Source organism: Ochotona princeps, chromosome 10, assembly GCF_030435755.1.
Source record: "Ochotona princeps isolate mOchPri1 chromosome 10, mOchPri1.hap1, whole genome shotgun sequence".
NCBI classification, from domain to species: Eukaryota; Metazoa; Chordata; class Mammalia; order Lagomorpha; family Ochotonidae; genus Ochotona; species Ochotona princeps.
This window is the reverse complement of record NC_080841.1, coordinates 23,776,486-23,791,422: the sequence shown is the minus strand read 5'-3', so window position 1 is coordinate 23,791,422 and position 14,937 is coordinate 23,776,486. Positions and strand designations below refer to the sequence as shown.

General features: G+C 39.2%; 1 protein-coding gene and 1 pseudogene across 4 annotated transcripts in view; one reads left to right on the top strand and one right to left on the bottom strand.

Annotated features, from left to right (window-relative positions):
• Positions 1-14,937, bottom strand: part of KCNK2 (potassium two pore domain channel subfamily K member 2) — a 192,895-nt gene that overhangs the window by 42,668 nt on the left and 135,290 nt on the right. For all 4 annotated transcript variants that reach the window (XM_004578644.2, XM_058669185.1, XM_004578643.4 and 1 more), the window contains exons 4-5: positions 6,785-6,945; positions 4,347-4,533 (exon numbers count right to left, since the gene is read on the bottom strand). In XM_004578644.2, coding sequence (XP_004578701.1) covers positions 4,347-4,533; positions 6,785-6,945 — 348 coding nt within the window. The remainder of the gene's footprint in view (positions 1-4,346; positions 4,534-6,784; positions 6,946-14,937) is intronic.
• On the top strand, positions 9,499-11,663 carry LOC118760638 (heat shock protein HSP 90-alpha-like; annotated as a pseudogene).

The window sequence follows — 14,937 nt, the reverse complement described above, 5'->3', positions numbered from 1 at the left end:
CCTCCTTCTCAAATAAGTTTATAAAAATGTTTAATTTAAAAATCACCTTCTAAAATGTGTCTATTTTCCTTTAACAGCACCATAGTTGCAAAAATATTTTTTAACTTTCTTCAAGGATGCTCAGTATAGCAATGGCAGTGAGTGAAGATACACTGCAGTACACATCTCTGCTACACAAAAAAGGACTCTCAATCAATCAGTTAAATTTATCTTGATAGTATGATACTGGATTTCTTACCTTAGTCTTGACACACTTAACAGCAGAATATTGAATTTGTAACTGTAACTAAAGGACTATATTACAGTGACAATATTAGGGGGGTAGGGTGGGAAGAAAGCTGAAGGTAGGAATACCTATAAATTGCATCACGCAAAATAATAATAAAATTGAATTAAAGGATAACCCTACTCCTATTCAGAATGGCTTAAACAGGGCATCAGATTATGAGTACATGTTACAGAAGACACATCTTTATTTTTTTGAAACACAGTTTAACAGAAAGATGAGAAATATCATGTTAGGTTTCTTACGATCCCTGATAAAATTTGCAACAGGTGGAAAGAACCTGTCTATTCTGACACATAGTACCAAGAAGGAAGGTTCTGAAATGTAAATGACTGATGGCTCCCAGATGGGGGAGGTCGCCTTAGCTCAACAGTTACCTTTGTAGTCATAAACTCTGCAGATGTAAAAGCTCATTTTGTATATTCTACTGAAATAGATGAGCAATTGCTTTCCAAGATTCATTTTTTTTTTTAAGATTTTATTATTATTGGAAAGCCGGATATATACAGAGGAGGAGAGACAGAGAGGAAGATCTTCCATCCGATGTTTCACTCCCCAAGTGAGCCGCAACGGGCCGGTGCGCACCAATCCGATGCCGGGAACCAGGAACCTCTTCCAGGTCTCCCACGCGGGGGCAGTGTCCCAATGCATTGGGCCGTCCTCAACTGCTTTCCCAGGCCACAAGCAGGGAGCTGGATGGGAAGTGGAACTGCCGGGATTAGAACCGGCGCCCATATGGGATCCCGGTGCGTTCAAGGCGAGGACTTTAGCTGCTAGGCCATGCCGCCGGGCCCTCCAAGATTCATTTTTTAAAAACCTCAGCTTCCATTTTTCCAAACCTGTCATCAAGGACACACATTTCTGGACCAACCTTTGCCACATCATCCCCTTCATCCATATTTTAATTTCAAAACAATGCCATGGCCATGCGGATCCGGCAGGTGGAGCCGGCAGTATTAGGGACACCATCCCACAGGTTCCCAAAGGCCAACATAAATACACAAATTAAGGAAACAAACTCAGCACCCATCTGCTGCTTCTTATTAGTCTTATTCTGCAGTTGTCATTTTAATCATGTCAAATTCCTATGTTAACTACTGTGAAGGCACATTCCTACCATTTTTATTTGTTCCTCTGCAGAATAAAAATTAAATTAACAAATTTAAGGAAGGGAAGAATTTAATACAAAGCTAACAACAACAAAATTAGTTATTAGATTATGCTTTTAAATAGCATACAAATATTTTATCAACCCATTTTCTAATGACACTGGGCAACGACTCTGAATTCAAGATCCTCACGGATATACATGAGATTTTTTCGCTGGATTTCTTTCTTTGGATTGTTAAGATTGGCTACTAATAGCCCCCATGAGATAGCTAATTTCAGTGTTGATATAAACGTAAAGTTTAGAGGAAAGATTTTTTCATTTATAAAACCATAAAATAAAACTATATTTCCCCTAGGTCTGTTTATGCAGTTGCCACAAAGAATATTATTTTAGGATTTCACCCACCCACAGTTTTTTAAATTTATAATCTTTATTATTTTTAGAGTCGCTTGGACTATGAGGGTCACATACTAGATTACCACAGTCCGTGCACTCTTTAAAGTTAAATACATTCAGCAAAAGGATGTGAGTTCCACCCTAGGCCTGATCCCACAATTCCACGATACTTTACAATTGCTATAAAATCCTGTTAGTCATATTTATAAAATGGCAAGGCAGCCCAAGATGACTGGGCCACAAGTATTCTTTTCAATGATTTCATTTTCTCTTAAATCAACCGATTTTTCACTTCTACTTAAAACAATTATATATCTTCAGTGAGAGTAAAACAAAAATGGGAATTTGGGGACAGAAATCTGTCTTTTCATATGGAGTTTCAAAGTCTGAAACTCTCGCTATGGTAATCATAGAATTTAAAAGCTGCAGCCTTCTTGTTGTGGATCAATTCCGCACAAAGCAAAGTTTTGCTCATGAAAACCTCACCCTCTTCAAGAATATTTTTTTTTCTAATTTGATTTTTTTTATTATATTTTTGAAAATCTTTACATAGTTAATTAGGGGAAAAAAGGTTCAAGGGCTATAGGAAAGTGGATAAGACTATTATTTCCATATTGTTTCCTTCATGTATCTGAGGTAAAGGGGGATATTGAGGGAGAAGCCCCACCTAGTTTCCTACCCACCCCAAGTCCCGGATGTGGGGCATGCTCTGAGATACTTGCTCAAGTGGTTTTGATAGTTCACCAGTTATGAATCGCTGCCAATCTCAACACTCCAAGCTCTTCAAGGATATTATACAACCATTTGCCATAGTGAGGGCTTTGCCAGGTTAAATTGCAATAAACAAAACAATAGAAACATGAACCATCCATCCTGAGATTTTCTAGCACTTGAGTGTATTTTCTTTTCTAAAAATATTCAAGTAAGAAGTTTGAATCAAGACACAAAAGAGCCAGAGAGTATAAAATTCTTTTAAAACCAAATTATGCTGGTAGAAGCTTAGCCTGAGAAATTAAAATTACCAAGCTCTACTACAATGTTTGATATATCTTTCTAACACCTCCCTGGGTTTTGTTTTACAGAATGATTTTGATTTGGCGGAATTGGTAAAAAATGACCCACAATAGAATATTAACATACTTGCATGCAGCACTAGTTCTACAATTTATTTAAAACTAGAATAACAAAAAATAATAAAGGGCAAAATTGGCATTTCTAGGAAAGAGAGTTGAACTGGCCAGAATATAAGATCTAAGAATTACAATAATAAAACACACAACAGTTGAGATAACATAAGAAAAAATAAAGAAATAAGGGTGAATCCAATAATGCAGACACTGAGATCCATCTCACCTACTGAGGGTAAGGTCAAAAATACTGCTCTCAGAATTAACAATTAAATGCATAAATGTCTCTTTAAAAAGAAGGTTTTGGGTAACCAAGAAGTACTCCTTTAAAGTTTGCAGCTAATTTTAAAACTAAGGCAGAAAAGGGCCCACACACAACAAAGATATGTTAAACTTGAATTCTTTTTTTTAAAAGATTCATTTTATTTTTATTGCAAAATCAGATACGATATACAGAGAGGAGGAGAGACAGAGAAGAAGATCCTCCATCTGATAATTCACTCCCTAAGTGACCACATGGCCAGAGTTGCACCTATTCAAAGCTAGGAGACAAAAACTTCTTCCAGGTCTCCTGTATGGGTGCAGGATCCCAAGGTCCTGGGCCATCCACAACTGCCTTCCCAGGCCACAAGTAGGAAGCAGGTTGGGCAGTGGGGCTGCCAGGATTAGAACCAGAGCTCATATGGGATCCTGGCATGTTCAAGGTGAGGACTTTAGCCACTATGCCACCGTGCCAGGCCCAAACCTGACTTGTTTTATCACTACAAAAAATAAATGAACCACCTAAGAAGCAGATGTTTGCTTCATGAAATTAAGGTAGAAATGTACAACTCTTAAGCAAGAATTTAAGAAGGTTAACACACACACACACACACACACACACACACATTCCGTATCATCCTCTGTTTACATCCAGGGCACATCGAGGGTTATGAAATTACTCTTTGTCTTCCAAAAAAAAGGCACCACGAATTTGCAAACCCCAGCACACCTCAGACTGTGCCCTTGTTTGGAAATAAGACCCTTAGAGCTATGAGCAGCTAAGATGAGCTCCTCCTGTACTGGGTGGGCCTTTAGCCCATCCACTGCTGTCATTAAAATAACCAGGGGATTTGGGTACAGAAACTGACACATAAAGGCCTTGTGGTGATGAGGCAGAGTTGGGGGCAATGCAGCTGCCAGCCAAGGATGGCTAACCAGGAAGAAGTAAAGGAAAATTTTACCCAGAGGCTCAGCAAGGTCATGGCCTTGCTGACACTTTCTGGGAGACAACGACTGTCTATGAATTTAATGCTACCCAGTCTGTGGTATTTTAAAATAACATTCCTAGGACACCCACAGCGTCACTGTGTTTTGTCACAAACCTAAAAATTGCACCTAAAGGACACAGGTTAGGAGAGCAACGTCAGGGCCAAGAAAGTCTTACCTGCAACGTAGTCGCCGAATCCAATGGTTGTGAGAGTGATGACCACAAAATAGATGGCATCCAGGGCACTCCAGCCCTCTATGTGCTTGAATATGATCGCAGGCAGAGCCACAAAGAGCACGCAGCCAAACAGGATAAAGATGATGGTGGAGATGATGCGGATCTTGGTCTGACTAACGTTCCATTTCTAGGGATGAGACAGAGTCAGGCAGAGGAGAGAAGCGTGGGAACAGAGGGAGAGAGATTACCAGGATTCCCAGAGACAATCTCCACGCTATCATTAGCAAGTAAGTATGTTGTCTTAATCCATTTTAGAGTTAACTTTCAATGAAAATTGGCCATAACTTTATAAAAACAGTAAATGTTAACAAGGATGCTACTTTATACTTACAAAGCTCTACAACAGGTAAAATCCTTTCAAAAGTACATTACATGTGATCTGAGAAGGTAACTTTGAAGTGCATCATTTGTTAACCTGAAATACTCTTAAAATATTTTTGTCTATAAGCATACAACTAATCGTGGGCCAAACACAATTTCAAAATATATAGAATAGGAAATTGGAAGAACTATATATTCACAATTGACAACTGGCAAACATTTAAGCATGAAATTAATTTATGTTTCAAAACTACAAAGACTACTTCTGTCGTTAATTCACTTGATTTGAGTATAATACCAAAGGATCTAAAGACTTTTCTCTCTTCCTTTCCCATGGCCTTAACTCATACAACGAGGGTAAATGTTTTATCAGAAAGGATGAGAATTCACCACCCCTAACTCATAGCTCTCATCAAGCACCCCTATTTGTGCACATCCTTTTCCAAGATGACACATCCCAAGACAATATAATAAGTGAAGCTTTAATCTATGCAGCAGTCTGTTTCCAGTTCTTAATTTGAACTATATGAACTGCTGTATGTTTCCATCTCTGACTACATCTGGAAAAAGCTTTCAGTCACCTTAACAAAAATCATGGAATGTTGGAGTATGAAGGATTTTCAGAGAGATCTTTCAAGTCACCAGGGAGAAAGAGATGACATCAGTTGCTATGACCCACCATCCCCTCCTCAGATGTGAGTTAAATCAGTTCATAATTGCAAATTTAAAAAAAAATAGCCCTTGATAACCAAAGTTGGATCATGGGCACTGGAATGCCATTACCACAAGTGTATGGAATTTGTTTATGTGCTGATGTACACTTAACATGAAAAACATCATTCAGAATCCAGGAAGTACTCTAATATCACTGAATAAAAAATATAAACCATCTAGTAGCACCAAATTCATGACACTAATCCGCTCTTTTGACATATGTACAGAATACTTGTAATATCAACACAAGAAAAGTATAGTACCAACAAAACAAGAAAACTGCTAGTTTATTATTGAAATGTTTGTTTATTTTTATCTACTTGATAGACAAAGTGACAAAAACAGAATGAATTTTCCACCTGCTGGCTGGCTTCCAAAATGCCCACAACAACCAGGGCTGGGTCAGGCCTAAGTTAGGAACCTGGACATCTGCCCAGGTCTTCCATGGGTGGCAACGGACCAGACACTTGAGCCATCCATTGCTGCCTCCCAGCACGCATTTTCAGGAAACTGAATCAGAGGCCAGGACTCAAACTCAGATAAAGAATATAGGTGACCCAGAAGCAGCCTAATGGACCATGCAACAACACCCAACCCTGAGACTTCTATTTTAGAACAATGATATCTTATCCCACTCCAACAGTAAAAATGTTTGAGCAACTTTGAGTGTAAATCTGAAGTATGATCAATACTGAAACTAGAAACATAGCTTAAATTTAGCAAATAATATTCAATAGTGCATTACCATTTCATTACCGTCATTAAATGTAAACATTATTTGGAAGTTATGCTGAATTACATTTCTTAAATAAGTTCCTATCAATGTCATTAATAAATCAAGCTATATGTTTGCTACTTGTTAATACAAATTTCAAAAAGTGGTTACATAACTTTAAAATGACACCAGCATTGTAAAATAATAAAAACTATGCATCATTGTTACATTGTAAAAAATAAAAAAAAAAATCCATCATTTGCTCCAGAAGATTTAGCATATTGGCAGCAACATTCTGAGTAATACCTCATAGTACCACCATTCACAGCATAGAGAAAGGAAAATGCAAGTTTGAGGATAAAATAACTACATTATGAAAGAGTGTATGTAGATTTTGAACTTGCTATTGTTGATTTCTGCTATTTCTTACAAATGAAATTTCCTTCTGCACTAATTTATGCATTCAGATAACCATACAACCAATTAAGAGAAACAAGTTAGATGATAGTGGAGTCACGTAATATTGGCGTATGAACCTTAATGACTGAAAGTTTAACATAACAGAAAAGGCATAATATTTTAAAGAGTTAAATAAAAACATGTACAGTCAAACGTTTACTGTACTCACAATAAATGTATCTTCAACTTTGGCAATTCCTTTTCCAAATATGGTCCCCAGTTGATCTCCAACCCCAGCCAAAAGAAAACCAAAGAGAGGAATTCCCAGCAAGGCATAGATAATACAGAATATTTTTCCACCTTCTGTGCGTGGTGAGATGTTTCCAAATCCTAAACACAAAAAAATAAGTAAATCAGATGTTTACATATGAGCTATGGCTTAAAAGACTGATTCAGAAAATCTCAAATATTAAAAAATACAAATCACTATTACTATTTCAACTAGCTTAGAATCCCTTTATATTATATAACATTTTAAGAAAATATTTTATAAGCAAATATTTCAATTTCAAGTGTAGCTAATGTTCCAATTCAATTTTAATAAGATGATGAACACTGAGGCTGTAACACACATAATAAAACAAATATTCCCATCAAATTTACTTCTACTTCTCAGCTAATCCTGTTAACTGTCATTTAGAATATACTGAAAACAAAGTACTGCCCTAATTTAAGAGTTCTTACTAGCCTCACACCATGTTCTGAAGAATCTCATCAAATTATGATGCTATTCCTCATAAGGGACATTGGCGAGACAACACTACAGAGAAAATCAACCTTTCATACACAAATGGTTGTAAAGACTGGAGTTACTTATGTGAGGAACAGAAGATTGAGAGTAGCAGGTGAGTAGGTTTCAACTATTTGAGTGACTGAAGCATAGAAGTATAAACAAACTTACTTTGATAGTTCAACACAAAGAACAAAAATAACAAATGCCAATTACAGAAACAGAATTCATTCTAGAAGTACTATAACCAAAATGTGGAGTTCAATGGCTACAGGTTATAAACAAGAACAAGATAATCACTTTTACTTAACATTTTGGTTGAAGGATCTTCCATAATTCCTTACAACACAGAGTTGCTACTAGTCCATGGCAAATGTACATGCCAATGCTAGAACAGCGTTCTCTAATATCTGCTCTCACCGTGGGTGGTGATCACTCACTGATGCAAAAAATATATATATATATACTGAGCACCTACTATTTGCCACACAGCATGTTAAAACATGAGGGATAAAACTGAAGTAGACACTCCTGATTTCTCAGAATGTACAATCCAGGGAGGAACATGGACACATGGCTGACAAATTCTTGAGCGCTAAGTATGTGCTACAGAAGTAGAAGGTACCCTTAGCGCAGTAAATAAATCAATTAAACATAGTAGCTGATTCACAAGGTCTTTTATCATGAATGTGATTCTTCATAGTGCTGCATCAGTTCACCTTTCCTTATCTACTGCCATCCTCACACCCTCCCTGATCCTCCCAAGTGAAAACCTTTCATTTTCCCAAATATGCTGCATTTTCATTGTGCCTCCAAGACTTTGTATGTGTAATTTCTAATCTTGCCAGGGATCCTACTTTGTTCTGCCTCAATGGATAATTTTTACTCAGTCACATACAAAGAAATCTGACAGGACCATGGACCGTGACATATGGAATCTATACATTTAACTCATGTCCCTCCAGTCTTCTCTGCACAAAGCATCCATCCGAGACAAGCAGAAAAGAGACTCACATAGTTCATATCAAAGTCATCTGGAGAACACAAAGGATATCTCAAATAATAAAATGTTAAAAGAAGTGAAACTGGCCAATGTGTCATTGAACTGAGAACACATGCCACTTGTCAAATTAGCAGGATTCACTCTGTGTATTTGTGTTTCTAACTGATTTGAGAGGGAGGAAGGAGCAAGAGAGAGAGAGAGAGAGAGAGAGAGAGAGAGAGAGAATGAATCTATCCAGTGGCTCACTCCCCAAATGTCTACAACAGCCAGGGACCATGGTCCTAGCCAGGCATGAGGAATGCTTGTCTCCCACATAGGTGGGCAAGATCCAATCACTTGAGACACCACCTGTTTCCTCCAGGGGTCTGTATCGGCAGGGAACCAGAATCAAAAGTAGAACCTAGGACTCAAACTCACTCACTTGCCTCAAGGGTACACCATTTGGACATGGGTCCTCTGATTATCTCAGAAAAGTTCTATTCTTTTTTAGAGAAAAAAAAAAGATACATTGAACAACTTACTTATATGTAAAGCCCAGAGACACAGAGATAAAGAACCACCCCACACACCCACACATACAAGCGCACACACCTAGAGAGTGAGCGAGATACCCCATCTGCTGGTTCATTTCCTAAATGGTAACATCAGTCAGGATGGGTCCAGGCAGAACCCAGGAAGAACCAAGAGTTTCATCCAAGTCTCCCAGTGGGGTATAAAGGAAACGCCAGGCCATCATCCTTGCCTTTCCAGCTAGGTTAGTGAGCAGGGAGCTGGATTCAAAGCAGAGACCAGCATTCAAAGCCAGACATCCCAATACAGGATGCCTTTGTAGATGCAGAGGCTTAACCCACAGTGTTATAACACTGGCCCCACAATACTTTACCACTGCTTTACATAAATAATCCTGCAGCCTGCAGTAGTGCATGGGATATCTTACTCCTTTATAATCTTATTCCTTTATAATCATACTCATAAGAAATAATCTCTCTCCAAGAAGGATCATAAAGACATGAATTAGAGATTACACACACACACACACACAGGAAAGGGCTGGGTTCTTATTTTTCAGGAAGAAAAGCAAATGAAACAAACACTTGCTTCTGCATCCCAAGACTATTATTCATGGAGGCTATGTGGTTGTTCAGCCAACATGTCCAAGGAGAGCCAGACCCAAAACAAGCCACTGGAGGAGCAAAGGGTGGATATATCTGCTTTTCAGACAGAAATTGTCCAGTTGATGCCACCTGTCATCAATACTTTTTACTAGAACAAACAAATCTTCCTGCAGGAGCTGATTCTGAATTCATCAGATGCTCTAGACATGAAAGCTTGCTTGACTGACCCAGAAAACTAACCTCAAGGAAAGGGCTGCACGTGAATCTCATTTCAAAAAAAGCAAGTTGGGGTCCAGCGGCGTGGCCTGGCGGCTAAGGTCCTCGCCTTGAGGGCCCCGGGATCCCATATGGGCGCCGGTTCTAATCCCGGCAGCTCCACTTCCCATCCAGCTCCCTGCTTGTGGCCTGGGAAAGCAGTTGAGGACGGCCCAATGCATTGGGACACTGCACCCACGTGGGAGGACCCGGAAGAGGTTCCAGGTTCCCGGCATCGGATCGGAGTGCATCGGCCCGTTGCGGCTCACTTGGGGAGTGAATCATCGGACGGAAGATCTTCCTCTCTGTCTCTCCTCCTCTGTGTATATCTGGCTGTAATAAAATGAATAAATCTTTAAAAAGAAAAAACAAGTTGGAATACTGATCACCATGGATACAGGGATGGAAATGACCAAGACTGACTTGATCAATAATGCAATCCTGGTACCATTGCCATGTCTGAGACCAAAGTGCACATGGAGGCTCTGGAGGCTGGTGCAAATATTACCAGTTGGGCCAGTTGGTTTTTATTCTGCATTTCTGCTTGCTGAGAAGGTGACTGTAATCACAAAGCATAATAACAACAACTAGTATGCTTTGGGAGTCCTCTCTGCTTGGGGACACTTCGTCTTGATTACTGACCAAGGTGACTCTATGAAGTGCGGGGCAAAGGATGTGCTGTAACTGGCCAGAAACCCTACTGAGCACTTGGAGAGGAGGAGAAAGCCGATCCTAGAGGCATTTACAGCTGATTGGCTACCTTTTCACACTACTGTGCAGAAGCAACACAATAAAGCCATCAGTAGTTGTCAAGCAGAGGAAAAGCAAGATAAAGTGGAAGAAAAAGAAAAGGAGTCTGATGACAAACCTGAAATAGATGCTGGTTCTGATTAGGAAGAAGAAGAAAAAGACAATTAGGGAGTATACTGTCCAATGAGGGCTTCACAAAACAAAGCCTATTTGGACCAGAAAACCTGACGATATTAGTAATGATGAGTATAGAAAATTATATAAGCACTTGACTATTGACTGGGGAGAACACTGAGTGGCCAAGCTGTTTTCAGTTGAAGAAAAACTGGCATTCAGGGCTCTACTTCTTCTTCTAAGATTTGCTCCTGTTGACTTTTAAGAAAATAAAAAGAAAACAACATTGAGTTGTGTGATTGTTGAGTTTTCACATGGATAACTGAGGGACTAATCCTTGAGTATCTGAGTATTATTAGAAAGATGGTGGAATCTGAGGAGCTTTAGCTAAATATTTCCCATGAGGTGCTACAACAAGGCAAATGTTTGACAGCTATCGGGAGAATTTGGTCAAAAAAATGTCTAGAACTCCTCAGTGAACCAGCAGAAGGTAGAGAGAGCTATAAAAACTTCTGCAAGCAGTTCTCTAATACATGAAGACTAAAAACCCAAAGAATCTTTCCAAGTTGCTAAGATACTACACATCTACTTCTGGTGCTGTGATCATTTCCTCAAGGCCTACTGTGCCAGGATGAAAGGAAAACACAGACACATCTAATCCATCACAGGAACACGTAACAATCTCAGCCTTCTGAAAACCGGCTTAGAAGTGATCTCCATGATTGAACATAGTGATGACTACTACATCCAGTGAAAGCCTCTGTAAAATCATGAAAGATATATTGGAACAAAAAGTTGCAAAGATGGCTGTGTCAAATTCCATGCTGTATTGTCACAAGTACATATGGCCAGACAGGTGACATGGAAAGGGTCATGAAAGCTGAGGCCCTAAGAGACAACTCAACAGAGAAACACCTGGCAGATAAATCTTTCCCATTTCATTATTGAGACTTGAAGACAAAAAGCAGAGACTGACATGAAAGAGAAGTCCATGGAAGTTTGGTCATCTTGCTTTCTGAAACTGCGTTCCTTTCTTCTGGCTTCAGGTCTGGAAGATCCCCAGACACATGGTACAGGATGATCAAACTTGATCTGGGTGGATGAAGGTGACCCAACTGCCGAGGACACTGAAGAAATGTCATCGTTTCAAAGGCAGTGATGACACATCACACGTGGATGTAGGCAGATGGCTTGCACACACATTCAATGCTTTTACACTCATTACCTTTGATAATATATTTTCATATTTTTTATTAACATTTAAAAAATATGTATGGCATAACAACTAGTTAAGGTGAAGATACTATTTCTTCCTACTTCTAAGTGATACTGTGATGTGAGGCACCAGCAGAGCTAGTAATACGCTTCTAGTTTCGTACGAGCTAGTGTGTAATATTTGTTATAAGATTATGTCACCCATTGCTAACTTTGCGTTCTAAAGTATTATGCTATCAGGTCAGATTCCGTAGATCTTTTTGTCACTGAAATGTCCTGAACTATATCTTAGCATTTAAAAGAAAGCTACTTGTTAAAATGGCTTGTGTTTCATCTCATAAAATCCACCTTTTTTTTCCTTTTTTAAATTTATTTATTATTTTTAATTCATTAATTACATTGTATTATGTGACACAGTTTCATAGGTACTTGGATTCTCCCCACCCCTCCCCAAACCCTCCCACCATGGTGGATTCCTCCACCTTGTTGCATTACCACAGTTCAAGTTCAGTTGAGATTCCCCCATTGCAAGCATATACCAAACATAGAGTCCAGCATCTTATTGTCCAGTCAAGTTCAACGGCTTCTTAGGTATACCCTCTCTGGTCTGAAGACAGAGCCAGCAGAGTATCATCCCGATCAATTAAAAGCTCCAACATACCATCAGCAAAAATTTACATCATTATGGAATTAATTGACATTAAGAACTCGCATTTACTTTTAACATATTGGTTACTCATAAAATCCACGTTTTAAACGTTCCTCTGTAGTTACGTATCCTACATGTACTCACCCTTTCCAGACAAGTTAAACTGAAACAACTTGAAGGGACAGTCTTTATAAGGCTTGTTTAAAAAAAACATTTTTAAGAGAAGCAAAATTACAAACCTACTTAAATATGCTGAAAAGCTTTTAAAACCTGGTGTGGTAGCCTAGCGACTTAAGTCCTCGCCTTGCACGCACCAGGATCAGGTTTGGGCACCAATTCTAATCCCAGTGGCCCCACTTCGCATCCAGCTCCCTGCTTGTTCCCTGGGAAAGCAGTTGAGGATGGCCCAAATCCTTGGGATCCTGCACCTACATGGGAGACCTGGAAGAGGCTCCAGGCTCCTGGCTTCATATTGGCTCAGTTCCAGCCATAGCAGCTGGTTGGGGAGTGAATCGTTGGATGGAAGATGTTTTAAAAATATATTTTTTAAAAAGTCATCATGTTTGCAGATGGAGATGTAGTGCCAAAATCATTTTACTTTAAAAGGTGGTAACAAACTAGATTGGTTGAAAAAAAAGATACAGGGTCATAGCAAGATAGGAGTAATAAGTTCTGCTATTTTATATGGAGGATAATTACAGTGTAGCACCTAATTCAAAATAGCTAGAAGATGACGTTTCTGATACTTGAACTAGAAAGAAATGGTAAATGCTTTGGATGTAGGAGAATCGAAGCATTCCATGCTGCTCAACACCCAGGACAGGCACCACAGCTGCAGCACAGCCATGCTGGTGACATGGGCATCCACATCAGAGTGCTAGTTCCAGCCCCAGATGTTCCATTTCACATTGAGCATCATGGCAATGATTCAGGGAAAACAGAGGAAGCCACCCATGTGGGAGACCAGAACTGAATTCCTAACTCCTGGCTTCAACCTGGCTTGGCCCTGTTACTGTAGCCCTTTGGGGACTGAACCAGCAGAAGGGAGCATGTTCACTCCCTCTTCCTCTCTCTATTCCACTACCTCTCTGCATTCCCCATGCTCTGCCTTTCAAATAAACAAAATTTTAAGTAATTAAAAATACATAGTATATGACTATACCAAGATATCATACAATTACTACCTCCTAATCGATAAAGATACAATTGGGATTATTTTTTATTCTGACTGCAGAAATGCTATGTACAGGATTTCCTGTTTAATACTGCAATCCCGTCAGTTAGGAGCATTCGTTTGGCTGTACCACCATGCAAGTTAAAAAGGCCTAAAGAGCAGAGCTCAGAATCAGCCTTAAGGCTACCTCTGAACAGCTTCAGAAAAGCTGACTGAAGAGTTCCTCAGCAAGTTTATTTACTGCCAGTGAAATGGCCCAAAATCCAAACAGAATTGTAGATTTAAGCAAAGCCAATCTGCCTTTCACCACTCACAGAGCAGAGATGAGACTCCTGGGCTTCGCTGCACCTGACTTTCACTACTTTCATGCGACTTAAGGTTGTGGGAGGGAAAGGTCCCAATGCAAACATCTCTGAACACTCTTTCCTTCACCCAACAAGGACCTCCCTGAGATTTGAGGCTGACTCAGCCCTGAAGGGCACAGCCTTCAAAATGTGACCAATCCTTAGAGTACACACACATGCACACCCATCACCATACTGCACCCAGATCAATTGAAAGAAGTTGAGTGCTCACTAAATGATGGTGGATTAAGTAATAATCTAATCTACCCGACAATAAATCTCCTGCTGACCTCACATTTTACACTAAACATCATTGAGCTAATCTATCAGCTATTAAATATAACCATAAGACACCATGCCAAAAAAACAAGACAATACATCTTTATCCAGTGCTCCTTGGGCAGAACAATCAAACAAGTGAAAGATAAACCTGAATATACATCTAGGATGATGCTGGGGACCAAAACTTCTCATTTCGAGGCTGAAATCTATCATGCCTACACTTAATTTGAGATGTCATCTTATTTAGCCTTCTACCAATTGTTTAAATCTTGGATTGTTATTTGGAAATATAACCAGTTCCTAGGAAATTTAAATGTAATGATAAATTGGTAAATCCTCAATATCTTATTGTTTATGTATACTTAGACTGTTTAATGAAAACATTTATAAACAGGTTCACCTCTACTGAAAAAAGACTAAACTTGCAATAAGAAACACTTTTGCATAATAGTAGTTTCTTCAGCTTCTGTGCAAGACCTACATAATTGTCCAACTGTTTAGGCACTCTGGATTTAAGAGTTCTGCTTGACCATAGGCAGTTCAGGAAAACTTGGATCTTCCTTGCTAACTTCCAAAGTGGAGATAGCATCCTTCCACTACACTGTTGGCCACATTAATGACAAAAACAACAAGTTGAAATTGCATTGAGAAAGGCTCTTCTAGAATTAAAGAGTGAAGACATAGAAACAAC